Source organism: Mus caroli, chromosome 13 (assembly GCF_900094665.2).
Source record: "Mus caroli chromosome 13, CAROLI_EIJ_v1.1, whole genome shotgun sequence".
Lineage (NCBI taxonomy): Eukaryota > Metazoa > Chordata > Mammalia > Rodentia > Muridae > Mus > Mus caroli.
In genome coordinates this window covers 48,174,835-48,201,436 of record NC_034582.1, presented here as the reverse complement: position 1 = coordinate 48,201,436, position 26,602 = coordinate 48,174,835, and the positions used below count along the sequence as shown (strand labels likewise).

General features: G+C 48.4%; 2 protein-coding genes across 7 annotated transcripts; one reads left to right on the top strand and one right to left on the bottom strand.

Moving 5' to 3' along the window:
- The first annotated feature begins 4,694 nt into the window (after window positions 1–4,694).
- On the top strand, window positions 4,695–20,413 carry Nfil3 (nuclear factor, interleukin 3 regulated). 6 transcript variants are annotated; one of them, XM_029468596.1, is made up of 3 exons: window positions 6,437–6,609; window positions 9,685–9,813; window positions 18,602–20,413. In XM_029468596.1, exon 3 carries the CDS (start codon window positions 18,757–18,759, stop codon window positions 20,143–20,145), a length of 1,389 nt encoding a protein of 462 aa, XP_029324456.1. In that variant the 5' UTR covers window positions 6,437–6,609; window positions 9,685–9,813; window positions 18,602–18,756; the 3' UTR covers window positions 20,146–20,413. The 6 variants fall into 6 exon arrangements, with proteins under 6 accessions (XP_029324460.1, XP_021036045.1, XP_029324456.1 ...); XM_029468600.1 differs by lacking the exons at window positions 6,437–6,609; window positions 9,685–9,813 and adding an exon at window positions 4,695–4,714; XM_021180386.1 differs by lacking the exon at window positions 9,685–9,813 and having other exon boundaries at window positions 6,436–6,609.
- Window positions 6,585–16,305, bottom strand: LOC110307674 (putative HTLV-1-related endogenous sequence). The gene is made up of 3 exons (XM_021179917.1): window positions 16,289–16,305; window positions 8,588–9,079; window positions 6,585–7,032 (listed from the first exon to the last, which is right to left on the bottom strand). Exons 1-3 carry the CDS (start codon window positions 16,303–16,305, stop codon window positions 6,585–6,587), a joined length of 957 nt encoding a protein of 318 aa, XP_021035576.1.
- Window positions 20,414–26,602: the final 6,189 nt, after the last annotated feature.

Here is a 26,602-nt window from a genome sequence, read left to right as displayed (position 1 = left end):
CTCTTTCTCTCTCTCTCTCCTGTAATCACACACACACACACACACACACACACACACACACACACACACACACACCTGTTATTGCATGTGTACGCATGTCCTGGTTGAAGATACAGTTTCCTTGAGAAGACTGGATGCTATTTGTCTAAACAAGATCTCTCACCCAAGCTGACCCAGAACTCCCTCTCTAGCAAGGGTGACTTTGAATTCTATCTCCTCTTACCTCTACCTCCTGAGTGCTGGGATTTCAAGTGTGAACCACCACAGCAGTTTGTTTCAGTGTTGGGGATCAAACCACGGCCTCAGGCGTTACAGACAAGCACTCTACCAAATAAGCTGCACCTCCAACCCCAGGCTGAGCTTTGAGGGAGCTGAGGGTGGCAACCTAACACTTGCCAGTCTGTGATGCAAGCCCCTTCCCAAGCAAGGGTAACATCAGCCACTGTACTCTCAAAAGATATCTTGCAATCGATATTATTATCATAAATGACTACCAGGAAGGGAAACCGAGGCAGAAAGCCATGGAGGAGAGTGGCCTATCTCAGCAGTAGTACTGGTCAGTGGAGTCAGGGAGTTGAGCTGAAGGCAGGGATTTCCATTTCCGTAGCCACCAGTGGGCCCTGTTGCAGCATCCTTTGGTGATAGCCAGAGCCTGATTTTCCATCACTCTAACAGTACACGGTCTGATAAGATGTCCCTAATTGTGTGCGTGACTGTAGCAGGTGTGACTGTCTGCAGCTGATGCCCCTGAGTGTGTGTGTGTGTGTGTGTGTGTGTGTGTGTGTGAGAGAGAGAGAGAGAGAGAGAGAGAGAGAAAGACTGTAACAGGTGTGACTGTCTGCAGCTGATGCCCCTGAGTGTGTGTGTGTGTGTGCACGTGTGTGACTGTAGCATACGTGATTGTCTTCATGCAGCGACAGCTGAACCCTGAGCACTTCTGCAGAGTTGCTCAGAGCTGATGAAACTGGAAACTTCTCAGAAGACCAGAAGTGTGGTCAAGCACCCGGCTTCCTGGCTTCTAAGAGCCTTTGCCAGACAGAGTATTCATCAGTACTCCATGAAAACCAACTACAGAAGACAATTTCATCTGAGTCTGTCGTTGTGCACTGTTAAACAGAGGCATCATGAAGGGTTTGAAGGGAGCAGCCTCTCTGCAAAGCCCACCTCTTCAGTCTCCCTAACTATACCTTGGCAGGGACTGAAGCTCCAGGATCACTTCTGCCTACTTCTACTCCTCCTGGGCTGGAGGAGGGAGCAGGCCTTCAGAGACTTGAATGATCCCCTAGATGAGACCCGAGTATAGAATGTTCTAGAATCCAGGCCTCTGGTTGGCAGCCATATCTTCTTCCAGTAAAGCACTCGGGGCAGAGCTTCATAGAAGCGTTTAGATAAGCTTTGCACCTTCTTGGTCTGAGTTGTATCGCAGAGTGGATGTGTCATCTCTTGTTCTTAGTAAAATGGTTTTCGCTAGGACATGTTTCACAATTGTAGATTTCACATCTTTGAAAGCCAGCTAGCTCTGTTTTGGTTGTCAACGGCTGCCGCAGGCTTGCTCCATCAACCATGTTTTGCAATGGATGCCATCAGCTGCTTCCAAAGTCCTGACCATATTTAATGGAGCCCCCCACCCCATCCTGACCATTTTTAATGGAGCCCCCTGACTCTTGCCACCTTGGGCCTGTCTCCCTTCCTCCTGCACCCAGAACTCCCTACATCTCCTGTTGAATCTGAGTGAGCAGAGGAACACTCAGTGCCTGACATGTACACCGTGTGCGGCTGAATTTGAAGACACGCTTCCTTTTTTTTTTTTTTTTTTTTTTTTTTTTTTTGCAATACTGTGCTTACAACACATCCCTGAGTCATTTGGAAAGCCTTTGAAATGCCTTCGAACCCTCAGCGGCTCTCCTCTGGGGAGAACCTGTAAGCAGTGTAGAGACTTTTCTTTCTTAGCTTGGACAGAGCTATTTCACCTACTGGCTCCCATGCATTAAAGCCATCCTTTCTCTGGGGAGCGGTATTTGACCCTCTTTTATTACTCGATTTCCTCCCCCAAAACAAAACCGCTGAATCAGTTTTTGGAGAATTAGGCCAGGAATTTTTTTTTTTTTTTTTGAAGTATGGATGAAGGAACCGCACAGCAGGAGCCTGGCAGGAGAGGAGGGGGTGGGGCTAGGGGATAGCTTCTAAACTTCCTACTCCAGCTTGAAAGGAGCCAATGCCTGGTGGGATAAAGGAGTCCAAAAGTCAAAGCTGAAGTTCCATCCTAGATTGCCGGCCCCTACTGTGAAATCTTAACTGAAAGCGCACACAAACGACACCTTACAGGTCTCTAGGAGCTGTCTGCTCTTCTGCTCTGCAAATTTTAATTAAAAGGTACAGGATGGAGCAGAGCGGTGGGAGCATCCACCCACCTTTAAGCCCAGCACTCGGGAGGCAGAGGCAGGCAGAGCTCTGTGAGTTCAAGGCCAGCCCGGTTTACAGAGCTAATGCCAGGACAGCCAAGGCTACACAGAGAAACCCTGTCTTTAAAAAAAAAAAAAAAAAAAAAAAAAAAAAAAAAAAAAAAAGGACATGAGATGGGGCTTAAAGAAGTAGCTTACCAATTAAGGGTACTGACTGCTCTTCCAGGGGACCTGGGGTTTAATTATCAGACCCACATGGCAGCTCACAAGCAGCTGTAACTCCAGTCCCAGGGGATTGAATGTCCTCTTATGGCTTCTGTAGGCACCAGGTACACATGTGGTGCATGAACATACATGCAGACAATACAATCATGCATAAAATAAAAATAAATAAAAATTTTAAAAACTAGAGACAAATAAGAGGTACTAGATGGTCAATAAGCACAGTACAGTGGTGGGTAGTGAGTGCTCCCATTGGCCATGGCCACCAAATAAGGGGTAGGGTCATCAAAGAGTGCATAGCGAATGAAACAATTCCACAGAGAAATTCAGACATCTGGTATACAGAGCCGAGAGAGTGAGAGCTGTAGACTTGGCTTGTCATTAGCCTGTGACTGTCCTTCCAGCCATACTCACAGGACTTCATTTTTCCATCTCTAGATTCCAGCCAGATAAGTCCTAGACCAATTCATTCATTCTTTCAGCCAGTCATTTGACCATTCATTCATTCATTCATTCAGACATTTATCCAGTCAATCAGTCATAAATAATCTCACATTGGCGGAGGCTGACGTTACAACTGAAAATGACTGAATGTCTGATCCTGCTGCCTGCACCTCCTGGGTGCTCGGATGGCAGACGCGCACTACCAAGTCTGGTTCATATGCTTCTGGGAATTGGACCCAGGCGTCTGCGCACGCTAGGCAAGCACTTTACCAACTGAGCTACAATTAGCCCAGTGTTTTATTTATTTTTAAATATATTACATTTATTTATCTTTTATTTATGATGTGTTGTATGTGTGCATCCACTCAAAACTACACCATAGTGCACATACGGAGGTTATGGGGACAACTTTAATGTCTCAGTTATCCCCTTCCACCAGAGCTCAAACTCAGGTGTCAGGCTTGGTGGCAAGTGCCTTTCTCCACTAAGCCATCACTTTTAAAGAAAATTAATTCCTTGCCAACATCGACAAGCTCGATATTTCTCACACTCATATACATACATAACACACACACACACACACACGAGGTATTTTTAATGTCACCTTTTGAAAACTTGGAGCCACAGTCCCCTGATCTGGTATTGTAATAGTGAAGGCATTTTCTCTTTGTGTCAGAGTCCACGGGTGGCTCACCTCCTGAACCCCCATAAAATACTAGGTGTATGTATCAAGGCCCAAGCCAAGAGCTTCTGGATACTGGGCTGAAGTCGTGTAACCAGGCTTAGACCTGAGTTCGATGCCGGGCGCCTCGAAAGAAAAAACCCTCGGGATGCGTACATCAGAGTACTCTCGACCCTCCAGCTGGACACGCCCTGAAACTTTTCTCAGAGAGAGCCACATCCTCCACCTGCTCTCAGCTTACACCTCTTATATTGGCTGCTCAGAGTGTGCTACAGCAGTGTATAAACACAAAGAGATTCTTAAATGCTTTCTGGTCCAGATCACCTCTCCTTGGCTCCTGCATCCAAAACCAATTCCCGCTCTGAAACAAACCAGCCACTTAGTGTAAGAACGTTTTGAGTTTGGTTGAGAAGGTAGCTTACCGATAAACCACTTGCTTAGCACGTAGCAGTCCAGGGTTCAAGCCCCAGCACTTCTGCAAAAACTCGTTTGAAAGTCATACTTCAATTAAAGTCCTCCACCATTTCCCTATTCGGGAGACCCTACTTACAGCCTGTTCAGTAATCAGCACACTGGCGACTTGGGGGAAGTTCTCCCACCCCAGGGTTATGTTTCAATTTTCTTCTAGTTCAATTAATTGCAAGCACTTGCCCACTAGATGGACCCCCAGGGTGTAACACCAGACGCATTGTCACCCGAGTCCTGGAGACCGAGCCTCCATCACCTTGTTGAGCTGTTTTTAAGCACCAGGGGGCGCGAATGAGTTGTTTTCCAAGTTGATATCAGAGACATCTTTCACACTTCCTCTGATTTCCAAGTTAGATGACAATGACGGAAGCATAAATGTGGTGGAGGCGCAATGTAAACTGCCCCCGGGAATGAAGACAGGCATCAGATTTCAAAATTCAGTATAAAGAACAGCTTCGTGGGTCACAGCAGTCCGTTCTTCCGCTGTCAGCCTTGGGTGAGTCAGGCAAGTTTTTTTTTTTTTTTTTTTTTTTTTTTTTTGGTGAAAACGCTACTCTCCATTCTACCTACTTAGGGATCCTGTGACATCAGTAAATCCGAGAAAAGTGGAACCGATTAACCAAATCAAGATTCGTTTACATCAAGGTAGTTAGTTCTTCGGAAAAACAAAACAAAACAAAAAACAAAAAGTCCAAACAAAGTGTAAAGGGGGGAGGGGGTGTTCCCTGAACTGATCAGCACCCGCGAAAGGAGATTTATCCTCTATTGCCTATCTGTGCTATGGGGGCTTTATTGGTTAAGGGGTATTTTACCAGCTAGACTCCATCATTATTGCCCTGTGAAGGCGTCCAAAAGTCCAACGGTGAATGGCATTTAAACCACCACTGAATGTGCTTCGGAGATTTCTGTGGAGTTACTGTGTGTTTGGAGTAAATGGAAAGAGATCCACTTGGTGAGATGTTCCGGGTGGGGGTCCCGCACACTCATTCTTTATTTGGGGGTTTGCTTTCTTTGAAAAATTAGAAAGGAGGGAGTTGAGTGAGGGAATCATTCGAGCCCAGGTCCCACAGTCCGAGCTCAAGGACCTTGCCACCTGCCACATTCCATATTTGGGCAAGCGCGTGCGTCACTGTCAGGAATATGGCTCCCTTTGCCAAGGCCGGCTATAATCTTACGTGTCTGTAAACGCGGGGAGTGTTTGCCACGTTCCTTTACAATAGCCAACCCGATGACTGACTTAAGAACATGCCACCAGATGCTCTGTCTCCCATTTCCTTATGTCTTTTGTACATCTCAGGAATTGGGGAAAGGCGGGTGGGGTTGCGGGCTGGCTGGCGTGTTCACTGGGAACCGAAAGGAGAGGAGAGCTACTAGCTCAAGATGCTTCGGGGAATGCCCTCCGTGGCTCTCTCTAGCCTGAGCACCGAAAGCGGGTAGGCTTCCCAGCCGAGGACACCGAGGCCGCGGACCCTCAGGTCCTCGGAGACAGTTGCGACCTCTCCACGTGGTCGGGGACACAGACCAACCGCGTCTAGCTTGGTTTCCCAAACGTGTTACCCAACAACTTTGTAGGGGTCGTCTTCGCCCTAATTGTGTCGGGAGCGCTGTTTGTGTTGCCGTTGCGGCGCTGCCCGGGAGAGGAGCGGGACATTTCAGTCACCGCGTAGCCCGGCTGCCGCGCCCCTTTCCCGGTCTCAGAGGGGACCGTGGGCACAAGGAGGCCAAGGTCCCCGCCACGCCCGTGTCCCCATAGCCCTCGCCCGGGGTTCTATTGGCAACAGGTAGCCCGGCCCTCTGTGGCTCTCCGGGAAACAAACAAACAAACAAAAAAGGTGCTGGCACCACGGAGCGAGCGCAGCGACCCGGAGGGCGCGGCCGGCAATGGGCAAAAGGGTCCTGGGCTCCTCTTAGGCGTGCCCCGGGTTGCTCCGCGGTGCGTCCCGTTGCGCAACATAGCGCTCGGCGTGGGTCCCCACGGACAGCGGGTAGCAGCTGCGGCCGCGGCCAGAGAAGGACGCGGACTGCCAGTGGCGCCGCGGCGGAGAGGACGGGGCGGGGCGGGGCGGGGCGGTGGGGAGCCCGCCCCTGTCGGCGCGGCCAGTGGCGGCGGGCCGGGGGCGGGCGCGGGCGCGGCGATTGGGGCGGCCGCCGCCCGTCACGGCGGGGCTGGCGGGCGGCGACGTAGCGCGGCGCTCGGAACTGACCTACTAACACACATCTCTCGGCGCGGCCACGGCGCCCGCGGACCCGGCGCGCCCGCTCGTCTCCCGCGCCGCGCCCTCGCCACCGCCCGCTGAGGGCCCGGCGGAGCTTGAATCGCGCCCCGGCGCCGCCAGCCGGGTTACAGCCGCCCTTTCTTTTCCCCCTCACGGACTAAGGATCAGAACCACGGTAAGCGCTCCGCCCACCGGCGGCCCCGGGGGCCCAGCTCTGCTCCGTGCCCGCTCTTGGAGCGCGCGGCCGGCGGGCGTAGGGCGCGGGATGCGTGCGGGCGCGGCGCAGGGCTGGCGGGAGGCGGCGAGTATGCGCGGGGCATGCATTACATAAACTTTTGCTGCCTTGGCAGGAGGGGGGACTCGCCACCTTAAGGTAGCTGCTTTGATTGCAGCGCCCTGGCGCCCGCACGTAGCCCGGGCTGCCGCGCTCTCCCTCCTCCTCCCCGCTATTGCATAATGTCTCCGGATTTCAGGAAAATTGATGTTTCGGTGGCGAAGAGCGCGCCGTGGAGGCGGAGTGGAGGCCGATCCTTTTAGCAGCCAGACGACGTGCCCTGCTCTCCGGGGTCTCACCGCGCTAGTCCCCAATCCGGGCCAGCTAGGGGGAGGGTTGAGTCTTGATTTGCTTAGGAGGATTGGAAGTACCAACAGTGACGGCAATCGGAGATGCCTGCGCGGCGTTTGTTTGTGTCAGGCGCTGTGTAGGCACCGACGTCTTCCAACCCGTTTGTCGTCACCGTGTTTTACGAGCCCTCGGGAAGGTGGAGGGATGTGTCCTTTCTTACATTGCATAATGGGCCAGCGATGAAACGTGGGCACCGAGGACGAACTGATGTGAGAATGTGAGCGTATGATTTGTGTGCAATGATTTGGGCATTTTAGCGCAGCGTTGGCTATTAGATCCTTATTGGTACCTCTGTATCGTCCCAAATACGCGTATTTTTAAAACGATTCTATGGAGTTCATTATTAAGAAAGAAGAAATCCTAGTCTTGGACACTAATGCGCGCGGGGAAGTGGGGGTGCTCCTTAAATGTTCCGAGGTGTTATTTTTAAAACCCGGACGAGCCATTGTGACGTTTGCCTCCCCACTTTTCCCAACTGGAATGCGATGCGTTTCATCAGCCTTTCTTTTTCTTTCTTTCTTTTTTTTTCTCACCTTATCGTCATTGGCTTTTTTTTTTAAAGACACCACAAGACAAATCATTAATAGATTCCTGGAAATGTGAGGTTATGTAACTGCCGAATTTGCTGGCTGTTGAGCATAGAAAGGGAGCTAATTACGTGATTTTATAATCTTGCCACAAAGAAAGTAGGGCAGTCTCAGCGTTGAAGAATGTCACCATCAACAGGGGTTTTGTTGGTTCTTTTAAAGGATATTTTAAGCCGGAAAGTGACGACCGACTAAGCTTTGACATAGCTCATGCTTGCCAAATGTGTGTCTTTTACCCTAAAAGAAATGTACGTCTTTCTAAATATAGCCCTATCACATTTTAACAATCCTGGCCTCGGTGCTATTTCTGGTTTCTCCAGGGCTGTGTGCAAATACGAGCTCAAGGCCATTTGCTGTAGTTTTAACTCCACGCCTTCCAAGACCTCTGATAAGACTGTATTTTTAGGAAGGCATTTCGCAGCACCCAGAGACTGCTGGTGAACGCGGGGGGGGGGGGGCATTTATCATTTTAAAGGACACTTTGGAGGAACTGCTGCGTTCAGAGGCCAACAGGGAATGGCCAAGTGTCACCTTCTTTTCTGGCTTTTGTAAATAACAACGGCTAATGAGGTCAGAAGTATTTATTTCACATCATAATTTCCCCCAGATCAGATGAGTTATGGGAAGTATATATAGGTTAGTAGATTGTATTTTTGCCTGTATAACCTAGTTTTATTCTTGGAGATAGAATAATATGGTAAGTATCCGGATATTAAATTTCTTCCCGGATTCTTACTTACTGTAATGATGTGTGAATATACGTATTTAATAGTGTCTGTGAGATATAGTTTTCTTAGCGTACCATTTACATAATTGAACTACGATATTATTTTAGGGGGCGGAGACATTCTAGATGATGACCCCTGGAACATATTATCCCTATTTTAGCCGTTTTCCAAGACGCTGCAGTTGCAGTAGGCCCCCCAGCAGCAGACCCTGACCCACTTTGCGTGCTGGGCTGGGAGACCCAAGCCTGCAGAGGCGGGGGCTGGGGGGACTTTGCAGCTCCACCTTTCATCTTGCGTCCTTGCACCCCTCGCTGGTCCGGGAGACCAGGCACGCGCCTGGCAGTGGCAGGCAGAGACCTCGACCCAAGGCGCTCCCCTTGGGCAGCGACTGGACGCGCCTCGCGGTGGCCCGCGCGCCTCCTCAGCCCCTCCCGCATTCCTTTGTTCTGGCGCGGGGGTCCTCGCGGCGCCGAGGCCCCGCTGCGCCGCCCACCCGGCGGGGGGCGGGCCTGGGGAGCGGCGCGGCGTGGGGGCGCGGCCGCGGAGCGGGGCGGAGGCTTGCAGGGCCGAGTTCGGTGTGCTGCGCTCGCCGCCGGGAGCCGGGTGGCCTGAGGCGGAGAGCAGGCTTGCCTCCTGGGCGCAGGCTCTGGTGGCCTTGGGCCTCGGGACAGTGCAGCCTCAGGCAGACCGAGCCAGGAGCTGACTCTACTCCGGAACACCGCTAGCCTCGATCCTCGCAGATATCTTTGTTTCTGGAGTCTCCGTTGAATTTCAGAGGCAAGCTCTCTTCTCCATTCACGGAGTGAAAAAGCAGGACATCTAAATGGCTACAGAAAGAAGGGAGGGCAGTCTTGACCGTGATGGATAGGAGGGTCTTTGCTTGAACGTGGACAGTGGAGCCCAAGTTTTTATTATTTCTTATTGTAGCTAAAGTTTATTTGATCCAAAGCCCGGGATGATATATATGGCCAGGAGTCCCTAATTCAAAGTCACCCACATAGATGTAGCTGTCTCTCCTGTAAAAGTACCTCTCTACTTCCTCTCTCTACTTCATCACAGCTCCATGTTTCTCCGGGTGGCCTTCTGAAGCCACTGGAAAGCCTCCTGGTGTTTGGAGGGTGATCAGCTCAGGCTGCTCTCTGTGGATGGCAAACCTGGAATTCAGGGTCAAATGATGCTCTTGGATACCCTAGGGACCCTCTTTGGGAGTCTGCTTTGGGAGTTGCAAAAAAGGCAGGTGTAGGTGCTACTCTCTCCCCAGTATATGATACTCTCTCCCCAGTATCTGATAGACCTTCACTGCCTTTCAGGGAAACTTGAGGGGAAGGAAGCCTGTGGATCGGCACAGTTAAGAAGGAGCTCAGTAATGTTTCCAGAATGCTTATGTTTGGACTGGCTTTCCTTTACTGAACCGAATCTCACAGAAAGAATGAAGTCAGGTTGGTATTGGGCCTGTAAAGATTCACCTTCTCTTTTACCCCTGAATCCCCTTGCCTTGTGCATGTTACTTAATGTTTGCACCAAGATAATTCTTGAAGCATCGAAGTGCTTCAAGGTCCCAAGTAACTGGGACCTTAGGAAGAAATGGAGTTGACGAGGTCCCCACAGCAAGAGTAGCTTGGCCTTTTCCAGATCCCTGGAATTTTCTGTGACTTGAGTTCTCTAGCCTGGCTGATCTCTTCCTCTAAACCATTAGCAGTGGGCATTCTCACCTACACTTGTGCACATGCACGCTATCTTAGAGAGAGGGTATGGGGAGCTGTGTGGATGTCAACTAAAGCCAGGCACCATTAGACTGATGACTCTTGACCTCCATGAAGAAACCTAGGCCCGAAGTACCCAGAGCAGTCTCAAAATAGTGCCTTGCAGAAAGGGCTGGAACCTGGAGTCCTCACTGCCTTGATTCAGAAATATGAAGGGCAGTTACTAAACAAGGCAGGACCCACTGGGCACCACCCCCACCCTCCACCCCCACTTTACAAAACAGGTGCTCAGAGAAGCTGGGTAAGCAGTCCAGCGTAGAGTTTCAAAAGATGGGAGCTGTGGTAGCTGTGTTCATGCTCCTCCACCGTTCTGCCTGTCCCTCCAACGAGAGTGAACACAAGCTCACTGTACTTTGTGAAACAGTTTCCTTTTCTGTGTTGAGGGCTTATCTTGGCAATTATAACATCACCATGATGCAACAGCCTGCAAATTAAAACCCTTTGTGAAAGGCTGAGCACAGAGTTGAGCAAGGCCCCTGACTCACTCCCGCCAGCGGAGATTTCTAGCTGACCTAGCCGTGATCATCAGTGGGTTCCTGGGTTCCGAGATGTAGGTCTGATTGAAGCGTGGGCTGGAAAGGCGGGGTCAGAGTGCTCGGCGTTATTTTTACCCGGCTTCGGAATAATGAGGCGCACGCCTCATTATTTCCATTGTGACCCAGATGGCATTGATGCTGTTAAGAGCTGTTTATTTTTAATTTGTATTGAGGAATGAGAGCACGCTGGGGATTCAAGTCAAACATAACAAACAATGTAATTGAGGTTTCCCCCCGCCCGCTGATGCTCACTTCTTGTTTTTGTCAGGTATGCCCCGAGTTTCACAGGGTTAGCACATTGTTTGATATCCTGTTATTTTTCTCGATTTTATTTGAGTTGATTTTTATCCAGATTGGACTCACAAGCGAATGTTGAAAGACACTGACCTTTGCCCACAGGCAATTACATAAGAGGGTTTTTCAGTTTCAAAATGAGTTTTTATTGCCACCACCCCCACTTACCTCTCACATTTCTTTGTAACTAATTTTCCTGTAGTTAGAAATGGGTTGTGGTGGGGGAGGGGTGGGGGGAATTTTTGTTTCTAGTATGGCTTTAATTAGAGTTTGGGCTTGTTTTTGAAGTTTAGTGGGGATTTGCTGGATGCCATTCGTTAATAATCCGGGCTCTGTGGACCTGGTTTCATTGGAGTTTGGGTGTTTATAAGCCTTTCAATGATCAGAACACGGTGTCTTTTATTAACTTTCTAGGGATCTTAAATGTAATTAAGTAGCCTTCAAATAAACCTTCCACTCTCTTCCTAAGGCACAGGGCACAATAAATGGTACTTATAGTCACGGGCTGATTAGGAAAGTGAATGAGAATGTTAAAAACCAGGCTGGGGAGATTGGGAACATTTCTGCCATCCCAGGTCCCCAGCACACACCCTCTTCTGCAATGTTGTGATGTTGTTCCCCTTATGCTCTAACTAGTCAAGGTTGTGACATTTGTGTCCCTAAGATGCAGAGGAGACTAGAGCTGTACCTCAACTGGTAGCATTTGCCTAGTATTCCCAATGTCCTGGGTCCTGTCTCCAACACCCCATACACCAATGTCAGAGTAGATACCTACAGTCCCAGTGCAGAAGAAGAGGTGGACGCAGGAGGATTAGAAGCTCATGGTCATGGCAAAGTCAAAAAGAAAGACTCCGGGGAACTTACTAATTTGATCAATCAATTATATTTTCCAAAAATGTGACAAATAGGGGCCGGGATGATGACTGGGCTGGAGCCCTTGCTACTGCTCCGGAGAACATAATCAGGCAGCTCACTACTGACTGTTAACTCCAGCTTCAGGGTCTACAGGCACTGGTTCAATGTGACAGATGTTCACACAGTAGCACATAAATAAAAACAGTATCCTCTCTTCAAACTACAATTTCACAGGCATAATGTTCCCATTTTGAAGCTTCTCAACTAAGGCTTTTCAAAATACATTTCTATATATACACACACACTCGTATATTCTCTCTGTGTGTGTCTCTGTCTCTACTCCCCCCCTCCCCCTTACTGTTGTGTCTCTGTGAGCTTCTCCACAAGCTGTGAAGTTGCTTTAATGGGTGCCCCTGTGTCTCCTGCTTGTGCTGACTTCAGACTTGCTATATAATGTTGCAAACCCTTGCACTGTAGAGATTGCCAATTAAACACTAGTTCATGTTTCAATCAACAAAGTACAGGGTGGGCTAATCAAATGTGGGGTTGTCATCCAATTCATTAAGGTTAAAATCTAATGTTCAAGTAATCCCTTGTTGAACTTGGAATCTTTTCTGTTCCTGTAAGCTGAATCAGGTTTTGACACATTTATTTACAGATGCATCCAAACAGAAAAAGTGGGTCAGTTTGTTGCCGAGATAGGGCTGGTCTGGCAGTGAAAGATGGCTCATGTGTGTGTATGTCCCACGTGTGTGTCAAGCACGTGTTTCTCCTGGCCCTGGGTGGACTTTGGACTGCTGAGTGACTGCAGGCCCTGAGCTAAGCACTCAGGAACTAGAGTGTTTTGTTCTTGATGTAAAATGTCAGTGGATTAAAGTGCTTGCTGTGCAAACCCAATGACCTGAATTCAGTTTCCAGATCCCACAGTGGAAGGACAGAACCAACTTCTGAATGTTGCTGGCCTCTGATCCCCGACATGGACCCACATGATAATAATTAATAAGATTTGTAAAGATAAAAGGCTCAGCTGCTGTCTGTGGAGGTGATGAATTGATTGGTTAACTTCCACAATTTTCACAGATAGAGATTGGAGGGATGGCTCCCTGCTAAGAGGACCCGAGTTCAGTTCCCAGCACACACACACACACACACACACACACACGGCAGCTCACGACCAGCCTTGTTGTGGACTTTTTATATTTATTTAGTTAGTTTTTTGAGACAGGCTTTCTCTGTGTAGCCCTGGCTGTCCTTGAACTCACTTTGTAGACCAGGCTGGCCTCGAACTCAGAAATCTGCCTGCCTCTGCCTCCCCAGTGCTGGGATTAAAGGCATGCGCCACCATGCCTGGCAATTTTTGATATCTAAACAAGGACGATGTTCTGTGCTCTGTGCAGAGGGCTTATTCATTTCTGTTTCTGTAGAATGTGAACTGCCACAAGTCCTCTCTGGGAGGTCAGAGGTTGGAGATGCACATGCGTTTCTATAGTAACCATCGGGGAACACCTGCAGGATGAACTCTTGTCTCAAATTTATGTTGTCTATTTGGATCCTTTTTGCAGCCTTTTCTTAGGTCAGGTCTTATTTTAATTGCCAAGTATTTAGGTCATCTGACTTAAATATACTCAAGGATCTGGGCTTATGAAATTCAGCTCTTGCCTGTAGCAGGTTATAAAGAAAAGCACGTGGTAACAGTGATAGTGTCTTCACAGTAGGCGTGGGAAAGTATGTCAGCTGGCATGACGCGATGCCTGCTCCCCAATTTCTCTTTTTTATTTGTGTCTTTAAGCAGTCCTATCAGCTAATGGGTGTAATGGAGTTAATGGCCCTAACAGGGGGTAACATCATAGAATTGGCATTTCATGTCAGTTATTCACCAAAAAAAAGAAACATAGTGACTAAGGTAGCCCAGCGGTCTGTGTTGATTTCAAACAGTGACACACCGGTGAAGTCATGGCTAGATTAGTCATGAAGTGAGAAACTGGGATCCGAAGCAGTCATCATGCACACTGAGGGTTTTGGAAGGTGGCCTCAACTGTGCTGAGGAGGTGGCTCACTGGGTAAAATGCCTGTTGTGGAGTATGAGGACTTGGGTTCAAATCCCCAGAACCCATGGGGCAGTAGCACATGCTTGGATCCTCAGTGCTGGGGTGGCAGAGAGCAGAGACAGGCAGATCCTGGGAGCTGTAATAAAGGCAACATCCCAGTGTTAGCCTGCAGCCTTGACACACACATGCACTTTATGAATATTATAATAAAATAAAAATATTGTCAGCTGTGTTTTCCCTGCATCCATTGTTGAGGAACACAGACCCGAGAGCCATCTTTGGTTTTAACCGCTGTGATCTCTGGCTGGTGGCTCAGTCTTTTTTTGGCTGCTTCTTCCATGTGGGTCTACTTAACAAAAGCTAGAGTCACCAGAGAGGACTGGAGAGAGAATAGCAACTGAGCGAATTCCTCCCTAAGATTCAGCTGTGGGCCAATCTGTAGAGCATTTTCTTAATTAGTGATTGGTGGGGAAGGACCCAACCCATTGTGGGCGGGGCCAACCTGGGCAGGTGGTCCTGGGTTCTGTAAGAAAGCAGGAGGAGCAAGCCAGTAAGCACCGCCCCTCCATGGCCTCTGCATGGGCTCCTGACTTCAGGTTCCTGACCAGTTTGAGTTCCTGCTCTGATTGCCTTTGATTCTGAATAGCAATGTGGAAATGTTAGTCAGGTAAAACCTTTCCTCCCCAAGATGCTCTTTGGTCATGGTGTTTCATCACAGCAGTAGAAACTGTAACTAACACAATGTACAATGTTGAAATAGATATACTTTTGGTTTTGTTTAAAAGATAATATAATGGGACTGGAGTGTTGGCTCAGCAGTTAAGAGCACTTGTTGCTGGGTTCAGGTCCAAGAGATGCAATGCCTTCTGACCTCCAAGTGTACCAGGTAGGCAAAACACTCATAACTGTGTATATATTACATATATATATATCTGTGGGATATCTGTGATATATATATCTGGATATATATATCTGTGAGGATCTGTGAGGGGTCAGAGCAGGGTCCAGGCTAGGTGGAGGTCTCAGGTTGGCTATCACATGAGTGTTGGATGCCACTTGTGCCTGAATATATATATATATATATATATATATATATATATATATATATATATATATATTATATGTATATTATATATATATTTTAAGATAGTAAAAGGGGCTGAAGAAATAACTCATCGCTTAAGAATGCATATTGCTCTTTTAGGGGACCTGAGTTCAGTTCAGTTGCCAGCGCCCACGGTGAGCAGCTTACAAAGTGTTGTAACTCTAGCTCTTGGAGGACCTGAAGTCTCTGGCCTTTGCAGGCACTGGCATGTACATAGGCACAAAAACATACAAATAAGCACATATGTTTTTAAAGATTAATGATGATGATGGTGGTGATGGTTGGAACAGGTGTAAGAGGTTGAGATAAGATGATCACAAGTTCAAGGCCAATAGCTATATGTCTTTTTCACTGTTTCAACATAGGTTCAACTCTCAGGAGATTAAAATGTGACTGTGAAATAGCCCAGACCCATTGAGGGCAGCTCCGGACAGTTCTTCTTGGTGTAGCCAACTTGTGGAGTAAGCTCTAGCTAGATCCATGGTACCTTCCTGTCCCTAGAATCACTTCATAATTACATATATGAGGTTCATACCTAAGAGAGGTGGAAGCTGTGTGTGTCTGGGACTGAAAGGTGGCATGTAGAGAGGATCTGTGAGGGGTCAAAGCAGGGTCCAGGCTAGGTGGAGGTCTCAGGTTGGCTATCACATGAGTGTTGGATGACACTTGTGCCTGTGAACCTCTGAAGATGCTGAAGGGGGCACATGAGGTAGGCTATGTCCCCAGTGCCTACGACTTAGCAAATGTCCAAATAAATGACATCTATCTGGTGTGAGTGGAGTCAGCAGGATCCACACTTCAGGTCCCACCGTGATCCAAGTCTGAGCATGTGTCTCTGTCCTGCCTGTGCTCTTCAGTTTGGCCCTCAGCCTGCACAACCTCCCCACTCTTAGAATCTTCAGTCTAGTTCAGTGGTCAGTATACAGTAGGTGTTCCTTATTCGGTGACCTAGAAATCCATAGGTATGTGTGACTGCATGTGCCTACTGGTACATAAGTATGTGTGTAGGGAGGCCAGAGTGCAACCTCCAGGGTTGTTCCTCCGATTTCTATCCATTTTGGTTTTTGAGACGTTGTCTCTCACAGACCTGGAGTTCACATAGTAGGCTAGGTTGACTGGCCAGGGAGTGAGCCCCGGGGATCCTTCCGTCTCTACCTCCCCAGCACTGAGGTTATAGTCTCTGCCACCTTTCCCAGACTTTCTCATAGGCTTTGGGGATTAAACTGCAGTTCTTGGACTTGCAAGTCAAGGGCTTTATCATCTGAGTCATCTCCCCAGCCGTGGGCCAATTGTGGTTAAATAGAATCAGCTACCTGTTCAGCTTGGCCATGGTGGCCTGTCATGACTAACATACACACACACACACACACACACACACACACACACACACGCACACACCCGCACACACGCACATACTCTAACCGGATCCACACAGACATGTGATCCACAGTTAAAACAATGTCTCTGAGCTTGGCTGATGTGGAGACTTGTGGGGAGAGTAGCTCACAGTTGGTGAACTGTGTAAATGAAATACAATGTATGTTTTAAGGAAGAACTAGGTTTTAAAGAAGAACTGAGATAAGTATGTGGAGGAAAACATAAGCACATGGAGAGGGAAAAACATACCTCAGAAAAATAGCATGGAAGGGACTGTGTGGTATTTAAAAACTAGTACCTGTGGCTTGGTGGAGACTTGAAGCCCACAACAGGAAAGGCCAAGGTCTGAATCTTTCTTGGCTGCAGCTCAGTTCCACTTAAGGGCAAGGACCCCATCGGAGTGACTGACTGCACGCTAGCCGCAGCAGGAGGAGGAGCATGCCCAGCACTGTGTGGAGGGACGTGTTTCCAGGTTGGTTGGTTGGTTTTTCAAGACAGGATAGCCTTTGTGTAGCCTTGGCTGCCCTGCAAAGAGATTGTATTTTTGATTGGAGGTTGACAAGCTGTCTTTTGGTCTGCAGTGTCTCCCTCCTTGAAGTGGTGTCTGACGGGGTGTCATTGTCAGAAAGCACGCTGTCAGTGGCCCCTGGGCTTCATTTGAGTTGGGGAACTGCTCCCTGTGGTGGTGGCCCAATTGGATGGGCAGAACCTTGTATGACCTTGACATTCTTGGGACTGCAGAAAAGACAGAAAGTGCAAGCAGGCTTCTATGAGTGAGAGCAGAGATGGCTTAGCCCTGTTGAGGTATCTGGCACACACACATGGAGACCTGATCTCCATACCCATTTATTTAAAAAGAGGCTGGATATCATGGTTCACAGTTGGCAGTTGAGGAGATGGAGAGATGGAGAGAGGAAGGTCCCATGGCTCACTGGCCGGCCAGCCTAGCCTATGAGGCAAGTTCTGGGCCATGAGAGAGACTACTCTATGTCAAAAGGCAAGGTGACAGACAGAGCCTAGGGAAGGATGCCTCAGAGAGTAATGATGTGTGTGGGCTGTGTGTACCTTTGCTTTCTGGAGGCAGTATGGGATCCAAAAGCGCCAGGAAAGGATTTATTGTCTTGTGGCAAAGCCTAGAGTACAACGCTTACTTAGCATTCTCCTGGGTTCCACCCTCAGCGTGCACGTGGGTACACATGCACATGCACACACACACACACACACACACACTCACACACACATGCGCACAAAGTGAAACCCAGTTCATATTATAAATATACTCGGAGTGAAAAACAGTTGATGATTCTATTTTTCGGTTCTTATATTTTATTTGAAACTAATTAGTAAGATCGAAAGAAGGTCTTTCCATAATTATATTCTCTGGTTTTGAAGTAATCTTAACTTTCAAGAGAGCTGTGTTTAAAAAAAAAAAATAATAAGTCCCCTTGAATAGTAACTGTTTTAGTGCAAAAGGACTAAATAACTGAAGTCTATTATGCTGAATTTTAGGACCCCCATAAAGCACTGTGGCTGTCAATCCTGAATGTCTGGCCGGTGAGCCTGAAAGGCCTTGCATTTTGAATTTTATAAGTGCAAGTACTTCCTATAAGGGTAGCAGCTTCATGGTAAGGCCAGAGGAGTTCCCAGGGCAGACTGGGGAGCACCAGGCCCTCAGAGGTGGGACAGCAGGTTAACAGAGTTTGCTTAGCCAAGTTCTTGTATGTACTTCCTTGGCAGAGCCAAGTTACCTATTGTCATTCTGAAGCAGGGCAGCACTCATGTTCTGGTCACCATTGTAGGGCTGTCTGTCATTTCCTCCCTGTGATAAATCATCCTGTATGATCCTGCACTTGCCCTTTATCTCTGTTAAACACAGCTTTCCTCTATCTGACCCAGAGCAGAGGGGAGGGCAGGAGGAAGGGAGGGAGGGAGAGAGGGAGGGAGGGATGCTCATGGGTCCAAGTCTGGGTAGGTGGAGGGAGGGAGGGATGAAGGGATGAATGACAGATTTAGTGACTGGGTGAGTGAGTGACCAAGTACCTGAGCTCCTCTTTCTGCTGAACCACACAGTCCAAGGCAAAGAGGTTCTTTGCCACTGAAGTGGAAGGGTTTGTGTATCTACATCTTTTTCCCCCCGTTTAAAGAAAAGACCTGAGCTGTTTTGTACCAGTACCCGCTGACTGCTCAGCACAGCACCCCCTTTAGCACACAGCTGCCCAAGGGACTCACTGTGATCTCCTTTATTGCAGATAACCCATGAAAGGCTCCTGACAGATTTACCCTGTGCCGGACAACAGAAGGACCCATGGATGGATGAGAGGCTGAAGTCCTTAAGACCTGAAAGAAGACTGGGGCAGTGATTTGTCTCCTCCATCCGGTCTGTAGGACGAGGAGGTCCTTTCTGATGCAGCTGAGAAAAATGCAGACCATCAAAAAGGAGCCCGCACCCCTAGATCCTACCAGCAGCTCAGACAAGATGCTGCTGCTGAACTCTGCCTTAGCTGAGGTGGCCGAGGACCTAGCCTCAGGTGAAGATTTGCTCCTGAACGAAGGGAGCATGGGGAAAAACAAATCCTCGGCGTGTCGGAGAAAACGGGAATTCATTCCGGACGAGAAGAAAGACGCCATGTATTGGGAGAAACGGCGGAAAAACAACGAAGCTGCCAAAAGATCTCGGGAGAAGCGCCGCCTCAATGACCTGGTTTTGGAGAACAAGCTGATTGCCCTGGGAGAAGAAAATGCCACTTTAAAAGCTGAGCTGCTCTCCCTGAAATTAAAATTTGGTTTAATTAGCTCCACGGCGTACGCCCAAGAAATCCAGAAACTCAGTAATTCCACAGCTGTCTACTTTCAGGACTACCAGACATCCAAGGCTGCCGTGAGCTCTTTTGTGGACGAGCATGAGCCTGCGATGGTAGCCGGAAGTTGCATCTCAGTCATCAAGCACTCTCCCCAGAGCTCGCTCTCCGATGTGTCTGAGGTGTCCTCCGTGGAGCACACTCAGGAAAGCCCCGCACAGGGAGGCTGCCGGAGCCCTGAGAACAAGTTCCCTGTGATCAAACAGGAGCCCGTGGAGTTAGAGAGCTTTGCCAGGGAGGCCAGGGAGGAGCGGGGCGCGTATTCCACCTCCATCTACCAGAGCTACATGAGAAGCTCTTTCTCCACCTACTCCCACTCCCCACCCCTCCTGCAGGTCCATGGGTCCACTAGCAACTCCCCGAGAACCTCAGAGACCGATGAGGGTGTAGTGGGCAAGTCTTCTGATGGGGAAGACGAACAACAGGTCCCTAAGGGCCCCATCCATTCTCCAGTGGAGCTGCAACGGGTCCACGCCACGGTGGTGAAAGTTCCGGAAGTGAACCCTTCTGCCTTACCGCACAAGCTCCGGATTAAAGCCAAGGCCATGCAGGTCAAAGTGGAGGCCTTGGACAGCGAGTTTGAAGGCATGCAGAAACTCTCTTCACCCGCCGAAGCGATTGCCAAAAGACATTTTGACCTGGAGAAACATGGCACCTCGGGTATGGCCCATTCCTCCCTACCCCCTTTCTCAGTGCAGGTGACGAACATTCAAGATTGGTCCCTCAAATCGGAACACTGGCATCACAAAGAACTGAGCAGCAAAACTCAGAGTAGCTTCAAAACAGGTGTGGTGGAAGTCAAAGACAGTGGCTATAAGGTTTCCGAAGCTGAGAATTTGTATTTGAAGCAGGGAATGGCAAACTTATCTGCAGAGGTGGTCTCGCTCAAGAGATTCATAGCCACACAACCGATCTCGGCTTCGGACTCCAGGTAAATGGCTACTGACTGAGCTATGCATGGAGGAGGAGGCTTTGGTACCATACTGAATTTCCACTGGACCTCTAAAGTCATTTCACTGTAGTGTGCACAACGGCGTCTGTCTGGGTGTCCTTGTGTACACACGCTGAAGACTTGATGCCCTCACTCTGCCTGGCGTGTAGTCAGATAGCCCCCTACAGAGGCTGTACATACTGAACGTTATTTTTGCTCTATTATAAAGTGTGTATGTTGCCAGTTTCAATAAAGGATTGGTGGCAAGCACAGCTCCCGGCTCTGTTCCACTTGATCGGATGGGAAAAGCAAAGGCCACTGGGGTTTCTTAAGGTAAAAGCTGAGGAGATGGATGCCTCAGTTGGGGTAAGGCACCTCCCAGTTTCCCTAGCATGCATATAAAAAGCCAGGTGTACCGGCACACACACCTGTATCTTCAGAGAAGGGAGACTAGTCGGGGACACAGCATACAGGAAAATCCCTCCCTCCAGCCTATCCTTCAAGTCTTCAAGTTCAGTGAAAGGCCCTGAATCAAAAAATAAGGTGGAAAGTGACTGAGGAGGACACTGGACATCGACTTTTGACCTAACACACACACACACACACACACACACACACACACACACACACACACACACACACACGGTACCAGCAGGCTATCTCAATTAGGTTTTTTTTTTTATTGCAACGAACAGACACCATGACCAAAGCAAGTCTTAAAAAGGACAGCATTTAATTGGGGCTGGCTTACAGGTTCATTATCATCAAGACAGGAGCATGGCAGCATCCAGGCAGGCATGGCACAGGCAGAGCTAAGTTTTCTACATCTTCATCTGAAGGCTGCTAGGAGAATATTGGCTTCCAGGCAGCTAGGCTGAGGGTCTTAAAGCCCACACCCACAGTGACACACCTACCCCAACAAGGCCACACTTTCTAATAGTGTCACTCTCTGGGCAAACCATCACAACATGGGCATTCTACATTTTACTTACTGTGGAGTAGCTGCTTCCCCAGAATGAGAGAAAACTGATGCCCGCCCACCCACATCCCCACACCAATAATCATGTTTACAAACCTAATGAGAAGCATAGCAAGGGCCTGGGACACTTGCCCGTGGAGCCCAGGGGAGCAAGGCGAGGGTAGAGACGGTGAGCACCCCTGGACTGGGGGACTGGATTATTTAATTATTCCCCATTAGGGGGTTTTCCTTAGGTCTGAGTTTTCTCTAATGTTCTTTGATGGAGACTCCAAGCGGTTTGGTGTCCGGCCTCTCCTTAGTCACCTCCGTTTTAAGTGTGACACATACTGCAGTGTTTGAGACACTGACCCACTTTACTGGATGAAAGACCAGTTTTAAAAGCAGATTTAAAAAAACAAAAAACAAAAAAAAAAAAAACAGGGAGGACGTATATTTTTGGTTTTTGGCCTTTTTTTTTCTCTTAACATTACTCTAAAGCTTAACAGTTATAGAATGTAACCATACACAGACAATATAAGCCAGTTAAATGTCATTAAAGGAATTTCTAAGGCCCCACCAGTTACCACATACAATATCCAGTATATTTAATGACTTGTTAAAAGACTCAGTTGTGGCATAGCTCGAGGTATAGTTCAGTGGCAGAGCATTTGCCTAGCATGTGTGGGGCCCTAGTCTCCATCCCACCACCTCTCAGGGGGGAGAAAAGATCTGTGAATGAGAAATATTCTGAGTTTCCACGTCCAGCCCAGTGCTTCTTCTAGCCTCTCTATCTTTTGGATATTAGAATTTATAACACACAGGTATAGAAAGCATAATCCCAGCCAGCTAGAGAGAAGACCACACCTGGTTATTTGTCCAGAATTCTCTGCTGTTCCAAGAAGCAAGTGTCACGAGCCCCATGTGCTCCTAGGTGTGGGTGGTTGGTGTCCTGTGTCTCTCCAGTGGAGTGGGTGGGGTGGTAGACAGCATTCCTGGTAGGTCACTCGTTGCCCAAGCCCTGTCTCCATACTGATCTTTCTGTGCTGGGTATGGGGGGAATATTGCACTGATTCAACCTTGCTCTTACCTGTGCCCATGTCAACCCCATGGCCTGGAGGGAAAGCAGGTGGGCAGTGTGATCACTTTGAGACTTTCAGAGTCTCCACATCCAGGCCAGCCCAGTGCTTCTTCTAGCCTATGTTCTCAGCATCTTCATATTTAACACACTGGTGCTTTGTGTTTCAGCGTGTTCCTTAAATACCAGCACACATAAGCACACAAGCACACATACACTGGCCTACTTTGGCCTTTTAGCTATGGTCTTCACTTCCATCCAGGTTTTTCCAGCTAGAGAAATGTATGTCTTGGAAAGGTCCTCTACCTTTTTCAAATCTTGTTACAGACTGAGTTGAGGCCTGAGACAGTTGACAGGCACCCACAAACGCTGGGAAGCGGAGAAGCAGGCTCACAGACAGAACAAAGTCAAAATACTTTAACAGCCCAGAATGGACAGGATGAATCACAACATGAGCTGTTTGCACAGTAGACATAGCATATAGGGTTTTCCTACATGGTAAGAGGTATCCAGGGCTGGGCTCGTAGCATGCCAGTGGGGTACTAAACTCAAACGTGCAAGGCCTTGGATCCAATCCTCAGCACCACACAATGAAAGTCACAATAAGGGGGAAAAATCGAACAGTTGCATGGAGGGGAGAGGGATTCCTTGAAGCTTGTGTGAGTCAGAGCCCTGGGAAATAGGAGGTTGTATCTGTGCTGACACATCCAAACACTTGTCCCCTGTCTCTGCAAAAGCAGCCAGAGGCACAGCAGAAAGCAGTCTCCGGCCATACTACCTTGGACACACCCAGTCTCATCTGATCCCAGAAGCTAAGCAGTGTTAGTCCTGGTTGGATGGAGAACATTCTCTAGGATCCGGAGGGATGGCTCAGAGCAGTTAAGTGTTTTTGCTTAACTGTTCTTCCAGAGGACTCCAGTTTGGTTCTCAACACTCATGTTGGGCTGTTCACAACCACCTGGAACTCAAGAGACATAGCACTCTTTTAGCTCAGACACCTACACACACATGGTGGGCACACACACACATTCATAAATAAATATCAAAACATGATGGTTCCTGACAAGGTGTGGACAGGGAGCATCAAGAGTGACAAACGTTAACAAAAGTACTCGTCAATTATCCAGAGAGATGACGAGCTGACACTCGGGTACCAAAGGACATCAGGAACAGACCAGGCACACAAAGAGGAAACCTTTTTTGTTTCAAAGAATATTTTTCTTCCCCCAGAACCATGAAGAAGAATGTTGACTTCTTCCCAACACAGCATCTTCCCAAACTTGGTTGCTAATGTTTCAGGTTGGGCTTCGGGAGTGTAGTCCTACAGGTGTGGCCTTCCATTCCCAGCTTGTCTCCCAGGTTTATTGACAAGTAGAAGCAGTCATTAGGGGTGCTACCCTGATCATTTTCTCTCTCTTCTTGGTGTCCCTTTGCCTTGGCATTTCAAGACCCTCTGTTATCTCAGTGTTATACCTTAAAAATCAAACAAGCCCCATCAATATGTAAAGACCCAAAGAAATTGTACAGTAAACAAGCATTAATGTTACAGGCTAACAGGAATCCCTGCAGCCGCCCCCCCCCCCCACACACACACACTTGCTCCCCAGAGTCCCCCAGAATGATAGAAAATGGGGTTGGGAGGAAGCTTAGTTGGTAAAGGGCTGGTATGCAAGCATGAAGACCTGAATCCCCAGAGTCCACAGGAAAAACCAGATGTAAGATCTGGCATAGGGGTGCATGCCTTTAATCCCAGCACTTGGGATGCAGAGAGACAGATGAATCTCTGTGAGCTCGAGGCCAGCCTGGTCTATTAGTGAGCACCATGATTACATAGAAAGACTGTCTCAGAAGAGAGGGGGGGAGGAGGGAGGGATGGAAGGAGAGAAGAGGAGGAGGAAGAGCAGGAAGAAGAAGAAGAGGAGGAGGAAGAGGGAGGACGAGGAAGAGGAGGAAGAGAAAGGCAGATTCAGTGGTACAAGCCAGTAGTCTCACAGCTATTGGGAAGAGGGCACACAGGGATCTCTGGGGCTCACTGGCTGGCCAACTTGGTCTAATAGATGATTACCAGCTTCAGAGAGGAAATCCTGTCTCAAAAAATAAGGTAGATGACACTTGAAGCACACCTGACATTGGCCTCTGGCCACACTCACACATGCACACACACAAGCAAGGAGACTTACAACTATGTTTAGTATGACTATCAAAAGATAGGGACTATACACCTCAGAGCACCAAGAAGCCTCAGGAATATCCAACAGGTAGCTCTTAGGTTGCTACAGAATGAAAGGAAGGCACAGCCAGACACACCCAAAGGTGCTCCCCAGCGGCTCAACCCCAATGTGGCTCAACCCCAACACTCAGGTATGGAGAGGGATGGCTGACAGTTCCTCCCTGGAATGCAGACAGGTCCTCCACATGGCCTCCTCACTGTGTGTGTATCCTGTCTTCATCGGTTCCTCACCGTGTGGGATTTGATTGGTTAGAGTTGCTCCTATCACATGCCCTGATCCTACGGAGATGATCATATAGTACCTTTTACAGTCCCTGTGGATTCCCGAAGCCATAGGAAGTGACCAACTCTACACAGACTGGATCTTCCCTACACGTGCAAAGTTCCCTATACAACGTTTAATTTATTAGTTACACAGTGGCCGGGCAGTGGTGGCACATGCCTTTAATCCTAGCACTCGGGAGGCAGAGGCAGGTGGATTTCTGAGTTCGAGGCCAGCCTGGTCTACAGAGTGAGTTCCAGGAAAGCCGGGGCTACACAGAGAAACCCTGTCTCAAAAAAACAAACAAACAAAAAAGTTACACAGTGCATGATGATCAACAACTGAAAGGGAATAGAACAATAGTAGTGTAATAACAGTTGCTATGGTTTAATTTATTTTTAATTATGCGTATGTGTATCATGTGCACAGCATGAGTGCAGGAACCTTTGCAGAAGTTTGAGTTCCCTCGAAGCTGGAGTTACAGGCAGTTCTGAGTTTGGAAACCAAACTCAAGACTTCTGCAAGATCAGCATGTGTTCCTACCCACTAAACCATTTCTCCAGCACCTAGAACTTGCTTTTTATGTGAATGGTTTAAGGATACAAGCAGGGGTTAAAGATCATCCCCAGCTATTTAGTACGTTTCAGGTCACATGAGATCCCCGAACACAAACAAAAAATGAATTTCTAGGATTTCCTATTGATGACCAATACCACAAGCAACGGAGTCTGTGCAGAAAGAGTGACCACTATGCCAGTCTCTTGTAGAAGCTTTCCCAGAGCCAACAGTACAGTGTCCAGGATCCAAGCCCTGTGCCTGGATGAGGAGAGAGGGCAGGAGCCAACATGGGGCACTTCAGAGGGTGTACTGGCTGGTTTTATGTGTCAACTTGACACAGGCTGGAGTTACCACAGAGAAAGGAGCTTCAGTTGAGGAAATGCCTCCATGAGATCCAGCTGCAAGGCATTTTCTCAATTAGTGATCAAGGGGGAGGTCCCCTTGTGGGTGGTGCCATCTCTGGGCTGGTAGTCTTTGGTTCTATAAGAGAGCAGGCTGAACAAGCCAGGGGAAGCAAGCCAGTAAAGAACATCCCTCCATGGCTTCTGCATCACCTCCTGCTTTCAGACCTGCTTGAGTTCCAGTCCTGACTTCCTTGGTGATGAACAGCAGTATGGAAGTGTAAGCTGAATAGACCCTTTCCTCCCAAACTTGCTTCTTGGTCCTGATGTTTGTACAGGAATAGAAACCCTGACTAAGACAGAGGGGCAAAAGGGGTCTACAAAGGAAGGCTTTTTCTTGAGAAGTAGAAAGAGAGCCATTAAAGCTAAGTACCTGATACACACCTATAATCCTAGCACTTAGGAGGCAGAGGCAGGAGGATTGCAAATTCAAGGCCAGCAGGGACTCCATAACAGGAACCCATCAGAATGAAGAAGAGCAGCAGGAAGCTGGGGTTGAAATGACTGGTTTTCTATTGTATAATAGTTGAATAATGGATTTGTCTATTAGCTGCAAAGAAGGAACTATTTCAAAAAATAAAACCAGCTCACTTGTGTGTGAATTCCGGTGGCTGCCTACACACATGGCCCTCTGAACAATTGAGCCCTCATCCATTGAGACCTTTCTGCCACACAGGCATTTTGCTGGTTAAAAAAAAAAATGTTTAATGTCTTGTTAGAAGTTAGGAATGTGGCTTATGTGATAGAGAGCTTGCCTGGAATGCACAGAGCCCTGGGTTCCATCTCCAGTACCACAAAACCCCTGCCCGAATGGGCGTTCACACCTGTAATCTCATCACACAGAGACCAAGGCAGGAGAATCAGAACTTCAAGGCCGTTCTTGGCCTCATTGTGGGTTTGAGGTCCGACTGAGTTAGACACCCTTGTCTCAACACACACACACACACACACACACACACACACACACACACACACAC

Excerpts from the sequence above, each read along its gene's own strand:
- Nfil3 (XM_029468600.1), top strand. The coding sequence starts at position 18,757 with ATGCAGCTGAGAAAAATGCAGACCATCAAAAAGGAGCCCGCACCCCTA.
- LOC110307674 (XM_021179917.1), bottom strand. Across the intron at positions 7,033-8,587 it reads CAGCCCAGCACGCAAAGTGG|CTGGCCCGGATTGGGGACTA; the intron begins GTCAGGGTCTGC and ends CCCTCCCCCTAG.